This window comes from Scyliorhinus canicula, chromosome 23 (assembly GCF_902713615.1).
Source record: "Scyliorhinus canicula chromosome 23, sScyCan1.1, whole genome shotgun sequence".
Taxonomy (NCBI): Eukaryota; Metazoa; Chordata; class Chondrichthyes; order Carcharhiniformes; family Scyliorhinidae; genus Scyliorhinus; species Scyliorhinus canicula.
Genome location: NC_052168.1, coordinates 25,923,800 through 25,940,137, shown reverse-complemented (window position 1 = coordinate 25,940,137; position 16,338 = coordinate 25,923,800). Strand labels below are relative to the sequence as shown.

At 46.2% G+C, this 16,338-nt stretch overlaps 1 protein-coding gene across 1 annotated transcript in view; it reads left to right on the top strand.

Moving 5' to 3' along the window:
- Positions 1 to 16,338, top strand: part of LOC119956642 (heat-stable enterotoxin receptor-like) — a 163,361-nt gene that overhangs the window by 47,100 nt on the left and 99,923 nt on the right. The window contains exons 4-6 of the mRNA XM_038783982.1: positions 775 to 987; positions 4,039 to 4,160; positions 14,453 to 14,549. Of these exons, the coding sequence (XP_038639910.1) occupies positions 775 to 987; positions 4,039 to 4,160; positions 14,453 to 14,549 (432 nt within the window). The remainder of the gene's footprint in view (positions 1 to 774; positions 988 to 4,038; positions 4,161 to 14,452; positions 14,550 to 16,338) is intronic.

The window sequence follows — 16,338 nt, the reverse complement described above, 5'->3', positions numbered from 1 at the left end:
CATAGAGGGACAATATGCCGTAAAAGGCAAACTCTTAGGAATATAGAAAGTCAGAGAGATCTGGGCGTGCAGGTCCACAGATCTTTGAAAGTGGCAACACAAGTGGACAAGGTAGTCAAGAAAGCAGACGGAATGCTTGCCTTCATTCGTTCATTCGAAGGGGCATCGAGTGTAAAAGCTGACAAGTCTGCAGTTGTACAGAATCTCGGTAAGGCCACACTTGGAATATTGCGCACAATTCTGGTCGCCACACTACCAGAAGGATGTGGAGGCTTTGGAGAGGGTGCAGAGGAGGTTTACCGGGATGTTGCCTGGTCTGGAGGGTGTTAGCTATGCGGAGAGACTGAATAGTTTCTGGCTGTTTTCATTTGAAGGGCAAAAGTTGATGGGTGACCTGATAGAGGGCTACAAGATAATGAGGGGCATGGATAGAGTGGATGGGCGGGCACTCTTTCCCAGGGTGGGCGGGTCAGTCACCAGGGGGCATAGGTTTAAGGTCCGTGGAGCAAAGTTCAGAGATGTGCGAGGCAGGTTTTTTACGCAGAGGGTGGTGAGTGCCTGGAACGCGTTGCCAGGAGAGGCTGTGGAAGCAGATACATTAATGACGATCAAAAGGCATCTTGGCAAACACATGGATAGGACGGGTATAGAGGGATATGGCACAAGGAAGTGCTGAGAGTTATGTCTAAGGTTGGTATCATGACCAGTACAGGCTTGGAGGGCCGAAGGTCTTGTTCTTGTGCTGTATTGTTCTTTGTTCTTTGTTCTTGTCAGGCTGGATACATTTTTGGAGATCCCCATCGTCTCTGCTGGAAGCTTTGGCTTATCCTGTGATTATAAACCCAACGTGACGAGGATCCTGCCCACGGCTAGGAAACTCTCCAACTTCTTCGGATGGTTCTGGGAGTATAATAACGAAACGAAGCCATACGCGTGGGATTCAACTTACTTTTACAAGAAAAACGAAACCACGGAACCCTGTTTCTGGTAGGTGGCAGTAATATATTCCACCTCTGAATAAGATCGATCCTCTTTCCGTGCAACTCGCTACTCTATCCAAATGGATCTAACCGGCCGAATGAAGGGACTTCCAACCAAGTGTTTCCCGGAACCAAATAGCCTCTGTCTCCACTTACACAATGACTATAGTTATTTAATGGAATTGAAGAAATATGCACAGTGTGTTTTTAAGAAGGCCCATGGGTTGAATGGGCTGATGGTCTTTTCTCGTTCAATAGTTACCAGCAGAGTCAAGAGATATTTACATCAAGGGTTCCCAGAAAACAGAGAACCTAGACGTCCACACATTTAGGTGCCCAGGTGGGAAGGCAGGACATCACTTTCATCACAAAGACTATAGAGGCTATGCCAGAAATACAGGATTTTTCATCTCAGGCAAGGGTGATCCATAAGGCCGTAAAACCATAAGACATAGGAGCAGAATTCGGCCCATTGAGTCTGCCCCGCCATTCAATCATGGCTGATATTTTTCTCACCCCCATTCTCCTGCCTTCTCCCCATAACCCCTGATCCTCTTATTGATCAAGAACCTATCTATCTCGGTCAAAGACACTCAGTGATTTGGCCTCCACAGCCTTCCTGCAAAAAGCACCACCCTCTGGCTGAAGAAATTCCTCTTCATCTCTGTTTTAAAAGATCACCCCTTTAATCTAAGATGGTGTCCTCTGCTTATAGTTTTTCCTACTCATGGAAACATCCTCTCCACGTCCACTCTATCCAGGCCTCGCAGTACCCTGTAAGTTTCAATAAGATCCCCCCTCATCCTTCTAAAATCCAACGAGTACAGACCCAGAATCCTCAAACGCTCCTCATAAAACAAGCTCTTCATTCCAGGGATTATTCTTCTGACCCTCCTCTGGACCCTTTCCAAGGCCCCAGCACATCCTTCCTTAGATAGCAGTCCCAGAACTGCTCACAATGCTCCAAATGGGGTCTGACCAGAGCCTTGTACAGCCTCAGAGGTACTGGGTCTGACCAGAGCCTTGTACAGCCTCAGAGGTACATCCCCGGTCTTATATTCTATCCGGTGGAATTAGGGAAATTTGATGCTGGGAGGATAATGGGATGCTTCTCCCAGGCTTAGATTCATGTCTCAGAGGCAGCAAATCTGATGTATTGGGAATTTACCATAGAATTTACAGTGCAGAAGGAGGCCATTCGGCCCATCGAGTCTGCAATGGCTCTTGGAAAGAGAACCCTACCCAAGGTCAACACCTCCACCCTATCCCCATAATCCAGTAACCCCACCCAACACTAAGGGCAATTTTGGACGCTAAGGGCAATTTATCCAGGGCCAATCCACCTAACCTGCACATCTTTGGACTGTGGGAGGAAACCGGAGCACCCGGAGGAAACCCACGCAGACACGGGGAGAACGTGCAGACTCCCTGCACGTGCAGCAATTATGCTATCCACAATGCTACCGTGCTGCCCTACTAAGATAAGGCAAGATAAATGTAAGCATGAATCCTGTGATGATAGTCTATCTATCACTTTATGATTGCCTAAATCATGGGGTGGCAGGGTGACACAGTGGTTAGCACTGCTGCCTCACGGCGCCAAGGTCCCGGGTTCGATCCCGGCTCTGGGTCACTGTCCGTGTGGAGTTTGCACATTCTCCCCATGTCTGCGTGGGTCTCACCCTCCCCCACAAGCCAAACATGTGCTGGGTAGGTGGATTGGCCACGCTAAATTGCCCCTTAATTGGGGGAAAAAAATGAATGGGTACTGTAAATTTATATTTTAAAGAAAAAGAACAGACAGGAAGGTGGACTAGAGGCTGAGAGGAGATCAGCCATGGAATATTACGTATAGTAATATCTTGTTACTCATTTACTTACTTCCAGAACGGTCGGATGGTTGATGTTCAGTCACACTCAAAGTCTTCAAATTAGGCAAATGCTGTTTATTGAGTAACGATTATCAATAACTATGAGTTCGTTCACTCTTCTACAACTATAACTGAAGATTAGACAAATAAAATGAAGTATATAATGTTTAACTACACCTGATCACTAAGCTATATCTCTCACACTCTGCTCACTAGTCATCCTGATACGAAGGGGCAGGAACCCCCTCTGATTGTAGCTTATATACATAAATCTGGTACTGCCATCTAGTGGTTGTCTAGCACTTACGTACAGATGTTAACCCCTTATATACCTGCAGATATAGAGGAGCCTAACCCTGCTCCTAGTCCCTATGTTCGTACTGTACCTCCACCAACCACCTTCTGAGCATTTTCAGCCATTTTCTTGTTCTTATTTCAGATTTATATATTGTCGTGCTCAGTTCTGGTCCCCATGGGATGTGAGTCAATGTTCATTCTTTCTTACAGGGCATGTCCTGACCTGCTAATGAACATCGAACATACAGTGCAGAAGGAGGCCATTCGGCCCATCGAGTCTGCACCGACCCACTTAAGCCCTCACTTCAACCCTCTCTCCCGAACCCAATAACCGCTTGTGGTGAATGTGATTCACACCGGATTATAACCTGTATATACATGTGCCTATATTGTAAGTGCAGTTGCACTACCTGTCCTCCAGGGGGAGTAGCTCTGGGAATGCTCGAGTTGTACGGGGCTTCTCCCTTGGCTCCGCCCAGGACTCCTCCCCCGGGAGCTGCTGTATAAAGATCAGTGCCACAGGGTCAGCCGGCCAGTTCACCGAAAGTTCAACGGCTAACAGGCTGGCTCTGTTGTAAGTATATTTAAACCGCTGTTCTAATCCTACAAGCACGTGTCCGTAGAATTGTTGGTTCCAACACCCCTCCTAACCTTTTTTGGACACCAAGGGCAATTTAGCAATGGCCAATCCACCTAACCTGCACGTCTTTGAACTGTGGGAGGAAACCGGAGCACCCGGAGGAAACCCACGCAAACACGGGGAGAACGTGCAGACTCCGCACAGATAGTGACCCAGTGGGGAATCGAACTTGGGACCCTGGCGCTGTGAAGTCACAGTGCTAACCACTATGATATCGTGCTGCCTATGGATTTTGTTTCTGTGATTTCAGGTACATGAATGGTCTGGAAGCTGGGTCAGCTTCATTCTCTTTGGGTTTGGAGATTAAGGAAATCATCCGAGACCCAGAGAAATTCAGGAAGATAGTGAATGACCCTCACAGGAGAAGTAACGGTGAGAACCCATCTCAGCTCCATTTGCCGTGTAAATATATCATTCAGCTAAAAATTACAGATGTCATAAAACTGTGTATGTGCTTCGTAAACTGGCATAACCATTGTCATGTGATTAATAACTCCACGTGTATTTTCCACCCAGGTTTCTGCTAACCTTTTGGTAAAACATTGACCCCAGTACCTCACCCAGTGGCCCAATCACAGATATTCTCGAAAAAGCAAAAGAAAGATATAGCAAACTAAGCCTATTCCTCTTCCTGATCTAAACTCAGTCCTTCTCGCCATGTTCCTCAATCCCACTGATTTCACAATATGCTTCAACAATGTATGAGGGAGGCGGTGGCAAAGTGGTATTGGCACTGGACTAGGAGACCAGAGTAATGCTCTGGGAATCCAGGTTCCAATCCCACCAGGGCAGATGGTGAAATTTTAATTCAATAAAAATCTGGAATTAAAAGTCTAATGATGACTTTTTCCATTCAGATTGATTCAGATTCAGGTGATTCAGTTTCCCATTCAGATTCAGATTGATTCAGATTGATTTTGATTTATGTTCAGATTGATTCAGATTCACATTCAGATTGATTCTGATCCACATTCAGATTTGTTGATAATTATGTTCAGATTGATTCAGATTCACATTCAGATTGATTCAAATTCACATTCAGATTGATTCAGATTTATGTTCAGGTTGATTCAGATTCACGTTCAGATTGATTCAGATTCACATTCAGATTGATTATGATTCAGATTGATTCAGATTTATGTTCAGATTGATTCAAATTCCGATTCAGATTCAGAATTATGTTCAGATTGATTCAGATTCAAATTCAGATTCACATTCAGATTCACATTCACATTCAGATTGATTCAGATTCACATTCAGATTCAGATTCACATTCAGATTGATTCAAATTCACATTCAGATTGATTCAGATTCACATTCAGATTGACTCAGTTTTCCATTCAGATTGATTCTGATTCACCTTCAGGTTGATTCACATTCAGATTCACATTCAGATTGATTCAGATTCACATCCAGATTTAGATTTATGTTCAGATTGATTAAGATTCACATTCAGATTGATTCAGATTCACATTCAGATTCAGATTCACATTCAGATTGATTCAAATTCACATTCAGATTCACATTCAGATTGATTCAGATTCACATTCAGATTGACTCAGTTTTCCATTCAGATTGATTCTGATTCACATTCAGATTGATTCACATTCAGATTCACATTCAGATTGATTCAGATTCACATCCAGATTTAGATTTATGTTCAGATTGATTAAGATTCACATTCAGATTGATTCAGATTCACATTCAGATTGATTCAGATTCACATTCAGATTGATTCAGATTCACATTCAGATTCATTCAGTTTTATGTTCAGATTGATTCAGATTCACATTCAGATTGATTCAAATTCACATTCAGATTTATGTTCAGATTCATTCAGATTCACATTCAGATTCATTCAGATTCACATTCAGATTGATTCTGATTCACATTCAGATTTATGTTCAGATTGATCCTGATTCACATTCAGATTCACATTCAGATTGATTCAGATTCACATTCAGATTTATGTTCAGATTGATTCAGATTCACCTTCAGATTGATTAAGATTCAGATTCAGATTGATCCTGATTCACATTCAGATTCACATTCAGATTGATTCAGATTCACATTCAGATTTCGATTTATGTTCAGATTGATTCAGATTCACATTCAGATTGATTAAGATTCACATTCAGATTGATTCTGATTCACCTTCAGGTTGATTCACATTCAGATTCACATTCAGATTGATTCAGATTCACATCCAGATTTAGATTTATGTTCAGATTGATTAAGATTCACATTCAGATTGATTCAGATTCACATTCAGATTCAGATTCACATTCAGATTGATTCAAATTCACATTCAGATTCACATTCAGATTGATTCAGATTCACATTCAGATTGACTCAGTTTTCCATTCAGATTGATTCTGATTCACATTCAGATTGATTCACATTCAGATTCACATTCAGATTGATTCAGATTCACATCCAGATTTAGATTTATGTTCAGATTGATTAAGATTCACATTCAGATTGATTCAGATTCACATTTAGATTGATTCAGATTCACATTCAGATTGATTCAGATTCACATTCAGATTCATTCAGTTTTATGTTCAGATTGATTCAGATTCACATTCAGATTGATTCAAATTCACATTCAGATTTATGTTCAGATTCATTCAGATTCACATTCAGATTGATTCAGATTCACATTCAGATTGATTCTGATTCACATTCAGATTTATGTTCAGATTGATCCTGATTCACATTCAGATTCACATTCAGATTGATTCAGATTCACATTCAGATTTATGTTCAGATTGATTCAGATTCACCTTCAGATTGATTAAGATTCAGATTCAGATTGATCCTGATTCACATTCAGATTCACATTCAGATTGATTCAGATTCACATTCAGATTTCGATTTATGTTCAGATTGATTCAGATTCACATTCAGATTGATTAAGATTCACATTCAGATTGATTCTGATTCAGATTCAGATTCACGTTCAGATTGATTCAGATTCACATTCAGATTGATTTTGATTCAGATTGATTCAGATTTATGTTCAGATTGATTCAAATTCCGATTCAGATTCAGATTCAGATTCACATTCAGATTGATTCAAATTCACATTCAGATTGATTCAGATTTATGTTCAGGTTGATTCAGATTAACGTTCAGATTGATTTTAATTCAGATTGATTCAGATTTATGTTCAGATTGATTCAAATTCCGATTCAGATTCAGAATTATGTTCAGATTGATTCAGCTTTATGTTCAGATTGATTCAGATTCACACTCAGATTCCGATTTATGTTCAGATTGATTCAGATTCAAATTCAGATTCACATTCAGATTCACATTCATATTCAGATTGATTCAGATTCACATTCAGATTCAGATTCACATTCAGATTGATTCAAATTCACATTCAGATTGATTCAGATTCACATTCAGATTGACTCAGTTTTCCATTCAGATTGATTCTGATTCACCTTCAGGTTGATTCACATTCAGATTCAATTTCAGATTGATTCAGATTCACATCCAGATTTAGATTTATGATCAGATTGATTAAGATTCACATTCAGATTGATTCAGATTCACATTCAGATTGATTCAGATTCACATTCAGATTGACTCAGTTTTCCATTCAGATTGATTCTGATTCACATTCAGATTGATTTACATTCAGATTCACATTCAGATTGATTCAGATTCACATCCAGATTTAGATTTATGTTCAGATTGATTAAGATTCACATTCAGATTGATTCAGATTCACATTCAGATTCATTCAGATTCACATTCAGATTGATTCAGATTCACATTCAGATTGATTCTGATTCACATTCAGATTTATGTTCAGATTGATCCTGATTCACATTCAGATTCACAGTCAGATTGATTCAGATTCACATTCAGATTTATGTTCAGATTGATTCAGATTCACCTTCAGATTGATTAAGATTCAGATTCAGATTGATCCTGATTCACATTTAGATTCACATTCAGATTGATTCAGATTCACATTCAGATTTCGATTTATGTTCAGATTGATTCAGATTCACATTCAGATTGATTAAGATTCACATTCAGATTGATTCTGATTCAGATTCAGATTCACGTTCAGATTGATTCAGATTCACATTCAGATTGATTTTGATTCACATTCAGATTATGTTCAGATTGATTCAGGTTCACATTCAGATTCAGATTTATGTTCAGATTGATTCAGGTTCATATTTAGATTGATTCAGATTCACTTTGAGATTGATTAAGATTCACATTCAGATTGATTCAGATTCAGATTGATTCAGATTCACATTCAGATTGATTCAGATTCACATTCAGATTGATTCTGATTCACATTCAGATTCACATTCAGATTTACCAGGGGCTGGTTTAGCTCACTTGGCTAAATCGCTGGCTTTTAAAGCAGACCAAGCAGGCCAGCAGCACGGTTCGATTCCCGTACCAGCCTCCCCGGACAGGCGCCGGAATGTGGCGACTAGGGGCTTTTCACAGTAACTTCATTGAAGCCTACTCGTGACAATAAGTGATTTTCATTTTCATTTCATTTCAGATTGATTCTGATTCACATTCAGATTGATTCAGATTCTCGAAAAGACTGATTCAGTTTCCTCAGCTGCCTCAGACTGTATATGCTATATTGCTCTCGTTTGCACCATGTAGATTTTGTTGTCTTCAAAAATCCCAACCCTTTCTTCAGTAATTTGCTTGCTGCTTACCAGCCCCACGTGATGCAATCCCGACTCCTGATTCTCTCCATTTGGGTTTTGAAATATAAACAGTCTGATGTACATCTGGCTTTCCGTAGTCATGTGACCATGCCATGAGGCTGTCTCTCTGAGACACACATCTTAAGGCAGTTCAATAAAGACCTCTCACTTAGCAGATACTGAAGAAGCTCTGCTGTCTTTAAACACAAAACATTGTGTCAGGAAGTGGAGACAAAGCAGATTTTGAAATTTGGAAACGTTGGAGAGAAGACACAGCTCAAGAAGTCACACAAAGATGTTCAAATCTTCAAAAAGCTGCTGAAAAGGGCAGAAGGAAAGCAAATACATATCGAACGCGTCAAATAAAATATTGAATGAGTAACATGGCTGCAGCATCCAAGCTCCAGTAGAAATGAAAGGGGATATGGAGGGAAAATCTTATGAGGAAAGGCTGATGGACTTGAGGTTGTTTTCGTTAGAGAGAAGAAGGTTAAGAGGTGACTTAATCGAGGCATACAAAATGATCAGAGGGTTAGATAGGGTGGACAGCGAGAGCCTTCTCCCGCGGATGGAGGTGGCTAGCACGAGGCGACATAGCCTTAAATTGAGGGCTAATAGATATAGGACAGAGGTCAGAGGTGGGTTTTTTACGCAAAGAGTGGTGAGGCCGTGGAATGCCCTACCTGCAACAGTAGTGAACTCGCCAACATTGAGGGCATTTAAAAGTTTATTGGATAAGCATATGGATGATAAGGGCATAGTGTAGGTTAGATGGCCTTTAGTTTTTGACTTCCCATGTCGGTGCAACATCGTGGGCCGAAGGGCCTGTACTGCGCTGTATCGTTCTATGTTCTATATGTGGCGGGATTGGCTTTTTCCACTTGCAATGGCAAAACTACAGGCTAGCAACATCGTTATGTAATAAGCAAGTGCTGGTAAGAGTAGTCACAATCTTAACCCTGCTAGGGAGGGACTGCCTAAATATAACTGACGAGCAAAGAAAACAGATAGCAGAGCTTTTGAAAGCCTTGAACCCTGAGTCAATGCTATCTATGAATGCTATGTATTCAACACTAGAGCTCAAGGAGGGACAGAAACCATAGATCAACTATGCGGCCGCAGCAAACATAGCAAAATCACATGAATTCAGACAGCTAAATAAATGACCTGATTAAAGATAGAAGCAAATTCCTGTGGATGCTGGAATCTGAAACGGAAACAGAAACCACTGGGCACTCTCAGCAGGTCTGACAGCCTCTGTGGAGACGGAAGGGAGGTCAGATTTTGATGTCTGGATGACTCTTTGTCAAAGCTGATTAAAATTAGATTAGTTTTGCGGGGACTTGCGGTGGCGGCCACGGAGTGAGTGGTCGCAGATTCGCCAGCTCCCGCCCGAGGTGGTCTTTCCGGTCCTTTCGCCCAGTTGCCGTTCGGGTGTTTGAGAGGAAAAGGGAGCAGAGGTGGTGGAGGAAGGTGGCCATGCGGGGGAGCAGTGGTGAGTATTGCCCCTGGGTGGTGAGGGTCATGCACCCCCCCCCTCTCCCCCGCCCCACCTTGCACACTGGCACTGACTGGGGGCAATGCCAGGGCAGCCCCTCTGGGAGCCCCATTTGGTGTGTGGGGGGAAGTGGCCTGATGGTTGCTAGGGGGGGGGGATGCATTGGGGTGGGCAGGGACTGGAGACTGTGGAGGAGGGTTGGAACAGTGCCAGTGATGGGAGGGTAGTGCCCTGATGCCGGCTGGCTGCTGGTGTGGTGTGGGTGTGGTGGGTGTGGTGGGGGGGGGGGGGGGGGGGGTTGTGGTGTGGCGAGGGGTCCCAATCTCCGTTGGAGGGGGGTTCCGATCGACGTTGTGTGGAGGGTCACGATCTCCACGAAGGGGAACAGTTATTGCAACTTTTAAAGGATGCCGCGACCCCAGAATCCTGGCCCGCCCCCCCCCCCCCCCCCCCCCCCCCCCCCCCGGCCAAGCTGGCAGCGTGATCTCCGTACGCACTCTGGAATTGTCCAGAGGCTGTTTAACCAGACGGGAAAAGGCACCTGCCAAGCCAGCGAGTTTCACACAGCTTTTCTCCCCCATGATCCGACACTCTGTGCCATTTTGGGAAACGTCCGCCCATAGTTCCGAGTGGGAATGTGGTGAGGTTCGGAAGGGCACGTGCAGCTGGTGGTGTTTTCCTGGCCCTTCTGGGTTGTGGAAGTCGCGGGTTTGGAAGCTGCTGTCGGAGGAATCTCGGTGAGTTGCCGCAGTGCAGCTTGTAGCCGGCGCACACGGCTGCCACGGTGTGTCGGTGGCGGAGGGGGGACGGGGTACCGATTGAACCAGTTGCTTTGCCCAGGCTGGGGTGGAAATCAGTGCTGCTGGAGCTGCGCTCATCTGGTCATCACATCACCAGAAGGATGTGGATGCTTTGGAGAGGGTGCAGAGGAGGTTCACCAGGATGTTGCCTGGTATGGAGGGTGCTAGCTATGAAGAAAGGTTCAGTAGATTAGGATTGTTTTCATTGGAAAGACGGAGGTTGAGGGGGGGACCTGATTGAGGTCTACAAAATTATGAGAGGTATGGACAGGGTGGATAGCAACAAGCTTTTTCCAAGAGTGGGGGTGTCAGTTACAAGGGGTCACGATTTCAAGGTGAGAGGGGGAAAGTTTAAGGGAGATAGATAGATAGAGAAATACAGCACAGAACAGGCCCTTCGGCCCACGATGTTGCGCCGAACTTTTGTCCTAGGTTAATCATAGAATTTTGGACAATTTGTCATGGCCAATCCACCCAACCTGCACATCTTTGGACTGTGGGAGGAAACCGGAGTACCCGGAGGAAACCCACGCAGTCACGGGGAGGATGTGCAGACTCCACACAGACAGTGACCCAAGTCGAAATCGAACTTGGGACCCTGGAGCTGTGAAGCAATTGTGCTATCCACAATGCTACCGTGCTGCCCTTAAGACGTTAACCTACACTCCCTTATTCTACCCTAATCCAAGTACCTATCCAATAGCCGTTTGAAGGTCCATAAATTTTCCGACTCAACTACTACCACAGGCAGTGCATTCCATGCCCCCACTACTCTCTGGGTAAAGAACCTACCTCTGACATCCCCTCTATATCTTCCACCATTTATCTTAAATTTGTCCCCTTGTAATGGTGTGTTCCACCCGGGGAAAAAGTCTCTGACTATCTACTCTATCTATTCCCCTGATCATCTTATAAACCTCTATCAAGTCGCCCCTCATCCTTCTCCGTTCCAATGAGAAAAGGCCCAGCACCCTCAATCTTTCCTTGTATGACCTACTCTCCATTCCAGGCAACATCCTGGTAAATCTCCTCTGCACCTTTTCCAAAGCTTCCACATCCTTCCTAAAATGAGGTGACCAGAACTGCACACAGTACTCCAAATGTGGCCTGACCAAGGTTTTGTACAGCTGCATCATCACCTCACGGCTCTTAAATTCAATTGTGCGTGGAAAGTTTTTTACGCAGAGGGTGGTGGGTGCCTGGAACGCTTTACCAGCGGAGGTGGTAGAGGCGGGCACGATAGCATCATTTAAGATGCATCTGGACAGATATATGAACGGGCGGGAACAGAGAGAAGTAGACCTTGGAAAATAGGCAACAGGTTTAGATAGAGGATCTGGATCGGCGCAGGCTGGGAGGGCCGAAGGGCCTGTTCCTGTGCTGGAATTTTCTTTGTTCTTTGTTCTTTGTATCCAGGCGAGCGGAGAGTATTCCACTCCTGACCTGTCCCTTCTTAATGAGCAGTCTCGGGGTGATAGGAGGTGAGGTAATTGTGTACCCTAACCTTTCACCCTCCCTGTTAATGTCCTCTTGCCTTTGAATGTTTGATTGAATGAGCCCCATGTTATTTGCCCATCACTCCAACATCTTTCCCTCTTCCAGCTTGTGACTCCAGCCCGATTTATAAAGCATCTTTTGATGATTTCCTCCATGGTCTATAAGTGAATGACATCTCTTTGCTTTTCCTTTTACTGCTCCCGGGGACCTGGTTTATCGAGTGTGTGTCTAAATTGTTTGGGTTGGTTCAGTGCGGCGATTGATTAGGATGGTTTATTTAAGTAGATACGTTGTTTGGATTGACTAAGAGTTTTACAACCTGTTGACTCTGTTGGCCAGCTGAGTTAGTTGTTCACGATCAAACCGGCCGCCTCAGTTAAACAGAATTTAACCAGGCTTCAGTGTTTTTCCCTATGACGTGTTAAGAGTTGGACTTGATGCTGTGTCTCTTGATCCTCCCTCCACCTTAAAAGCCATTTGTTGGGCCATCTGTTTCTAATAGGTTTCTATTAATAAATAACAGACTACAGCATCAATGTCTAAATTGCAGTGCTGTGTGTTACAAAGTGTCACTGCTCAAACGCACACACTACGCAAATCTTAGATGCCATTCTCTGGCGTTGCAGATGGGAATTCGAAACAGTGTTTAGATGAAGTTAAATTTGAGTGTAAACTAAAAGGCGCACTGCTGCCTCGCAGTTCCAGGGTCCCAGGTTCGATTCCAACCTCGGGTCCCTGTCTATGTGGAGTCTTCACGTTCTCCCCGTGTGTGCATGGGTTTCCTCCGGGTGCTCCGGTTTCCTCCCACAGTCCAAAGATGTGCGGGTTAGGTGGATTGGCCATGCTAAATTGCCCGTAGTGTCCTAATAAAAGTAAGGTTAGGGGGGGGGTTGTTGGGTTAAGGGTATAGGGTGGATACGTGGGTTTGAGTGGGGTGATCATTGCTCGGCACAACATTGAGGGCCGAAGGGCCTGTTCTGTGCTGTACTGTTCTATGTTCTATGTTCTATGTTTAGAGGAGATGTACGAGGGAAGTATTTTACACAGAGGGTAGTGGGTGCCTGGAACTCGCTGCCGGAGGAGGTGGTGGAAGCAGGGACGATAGTGACATTTAAGGGGCATCTTGACAAATACATGAATAGGATGGGAATAGAGGGATACGGGCCCCGGAAGTGTAGAAGGTATTTTTTTTCTTTTAATAAATGTGGAGTACCCAATTATGTTTTCCAATTAAGGGGCAATTTAGCGTGGCCAATCCACCTACCCAGCACATCTTTTTGGATTGTGGGGGTGAAACCCACGCAGACACGTGGAGAATGTGCAAACTCCACATGGGCAGTGACCCTGGGCCAGGATCGAACCCGGGACCTCAGCGTCATGAGACAACATGAGACACTGCAACACAGTGCCGTCCATAGCGGAGAAGGTTTTAGGTTAGACGGGCAGCATGGTCGGCACGGGCTTGGAGGGCCGAAGGGCCTGTTCCTGTGCTGTACTTTTCTTTGTTCTTTGAATGTGGTTTGGGGATCCATGGAAGTGCAATCTGGCGCCTGATTGCTCTCCAGCGCCTCCTGCTGGGAAGGATGTGTATGTGTGCTGTGACGGCGGCAGGATTAGACTCGTCTCCGATTACCCCTGCCCAGTAGCTTGCTGGCACTAAATGACTTGGGTCTCAATTGGTGGCACTCGCGCCTTGGGAGCTGGAAGGTTTAAATCGCCATCTGCAGGCAAGCACGCCATGTCCAGTGCAGTTCTACGGGTGTATCGCACTGTTAGAGGGATGGGATGTTAAACTGAGCCCCTATTCCTCCCAGATAAACGTAAAAGATCCCGAGCAGGATTCTCCGTTGGCGGGATTCTCCATTCCCCCCCCCCCCCCCCCACCCCCCCCCCCCCCACCCCCATGTCACTATTTTCAAGATCACAGAATCCCAGAGTTGCCACGGGGTAGCAGGTGACCATTCGGCCCATCGTGTCATTGCCAGCTCTCCAAATGAGGATTATGAGGCCATTGTCCAGCCTTTTCCCCTTGCAAGAAATCTGTCAAGCAACCTCCTGGTCATTATCACGTTGCTCTTTCTGCTCATGCTCATTCTTTACCTCGGTCTCAAGGAGGGAAGCAATGGAAAATAATTAAAATTAACCAAGATGTTTTTTGTTTCCTCACAGTGATCATCATGTGTGGAACAAGCAGTGACGTTGAGGCGTTGATAGATGGAGCTACCTTGGACAAAGATATTGTTATCATCCTTGTAGATCTGTTCAAGTAAGTGACACATCTTCAGTTGAGTTAGTTCCGAACATACTTACATATGAAATAGAACCTGCTCGGCCAGTCAAAAAGGTATTGGCTGATCCGTTTGTATATATGCGCTGGAACTGAAGCATATCTCCTACTTTTATGTTCAATTACTTTAATAATAAACGAAATGCCTTCTTGGTTACATGCTGCACCTGCATACTAACTTCGATCAATCATGCACAAGAACATTTATATCCCTTTGCACACTGACATTCTGCAGTCATTCACCATTTCAGTAGTCCTCTGCTTTTTTAATCTTCCTGCCAAGGGGCTGGTTTAGCACACTGGGATAAATCGCTGGCTTTGAAAGCAGACCAAGGCAGGCCAGCAGCACGGTTCGATTCCCGTACCAGCCTCCCCGAACAGGCGTCGGAATGTGGCGACTAGGGGCTTTTCACAGTAACTTCATTGAAGCCTACTCGTGACAATAAGCGATTTTCATTTCATTTCATTTCAAAGTGAATAACTTACCACTTTCTCACATTATACTCCATCTGCCACATTTTTGCCCGCTCACTCAGCCTATCTAAATCCATCTACAAACTCTGTGGGCGGTATTTTCCGTTAGCCGACGCTAAATCGGGGTGTGCGATCGTGCGGAGAATACCTTCCGACGCCAAAATCACGGGAGGTGCCAGTTTGACACCAAATCACAATGCTTCATCACCTCGAAAGCGGAGTCAATGCGACGCACGCCGTGCGTACTTTAATTATCGTTTACAAATCATTAGCGGGCCCACCCATGATTCTCTGCCTCCGATTGGCTGAGTTCCTGACGGCATGGACCACATGTGCTCTCAAATAGCTGGCGTGGTGGCTGCTGGGAGAGAGAGAGAGAGAGGGCGTACGGACAGCGTCCAGCACCGCCATACTTCACCAACATACGTGCCGCTGGCCAGGGGGGCTTCTGCCAGGGCCGGGCGGGAGCAGTGGGTGGTGGCTAGAAGGTGGGCAGTGGGGTCGGGGTGGACGGGTATGGAACCCCATTACCGCAGCCGGCAAGGCAGCCATGCAGCTGTGCACGCTGCTGTAATCTGCTCCCCTGGTCACCCCCCGAGTCACCCCCCTGGGTCACCCCCCTGGGGCCCCCCCTGGGCCCCCCCCCCCTGAGTCACCCCCCTGGGTTACCCCCCCCAGGTCACCCCCCCGGGTCACCCCCCCTGGGTCACCCCCTGGGGCACCCCCCTGGGTCACCCCCCCGGGTCACCCCCCTGGGACACCCCCACTGGGACACCCCCCTGGGGCACCCCCCTCAGGCACCCCCCTGGGGCACCCACCCTGGGGCACCCCCCCCCCCCTGAGTCACCCCCCTGGGTCACCCCCATTGGGCACCCCCCCCCCGGGTCCCCCCCCCCCCCGGGTCACCCCCCCTGGATCACCCCCCCTGAGTGACCCCACTGGGTCACCCCCCCCTGGGTCACCCCCCTGGGTCACCTCCCTGGGTCACCCCCCTGGGGCCCCCCCTGAGTCACCCCCCTGGGGCACCCCCCCTGATTCACCCCCCTGGGGCACCCCCCCTGGATCACTCCCCCTGAGTCACCCCCCTGGGGCCCCCCCTAGGTCACCCCCCCCGGGTCACCCCCCTGGATCACTCCCCCTGAGTCACCCCCCTGGGGCCCCCCCTGGGTCACCCCCCTGGGTCACCCCCCTGGGGCCCCCCCTGGGTCACCCCCCGGGTCACCCCCCTGGGTCACCCCCCCCTGGGTCACCCCCCTGGGGCCCCCCCCTGGGTCACCCCCCTGGGGCCCCCCCT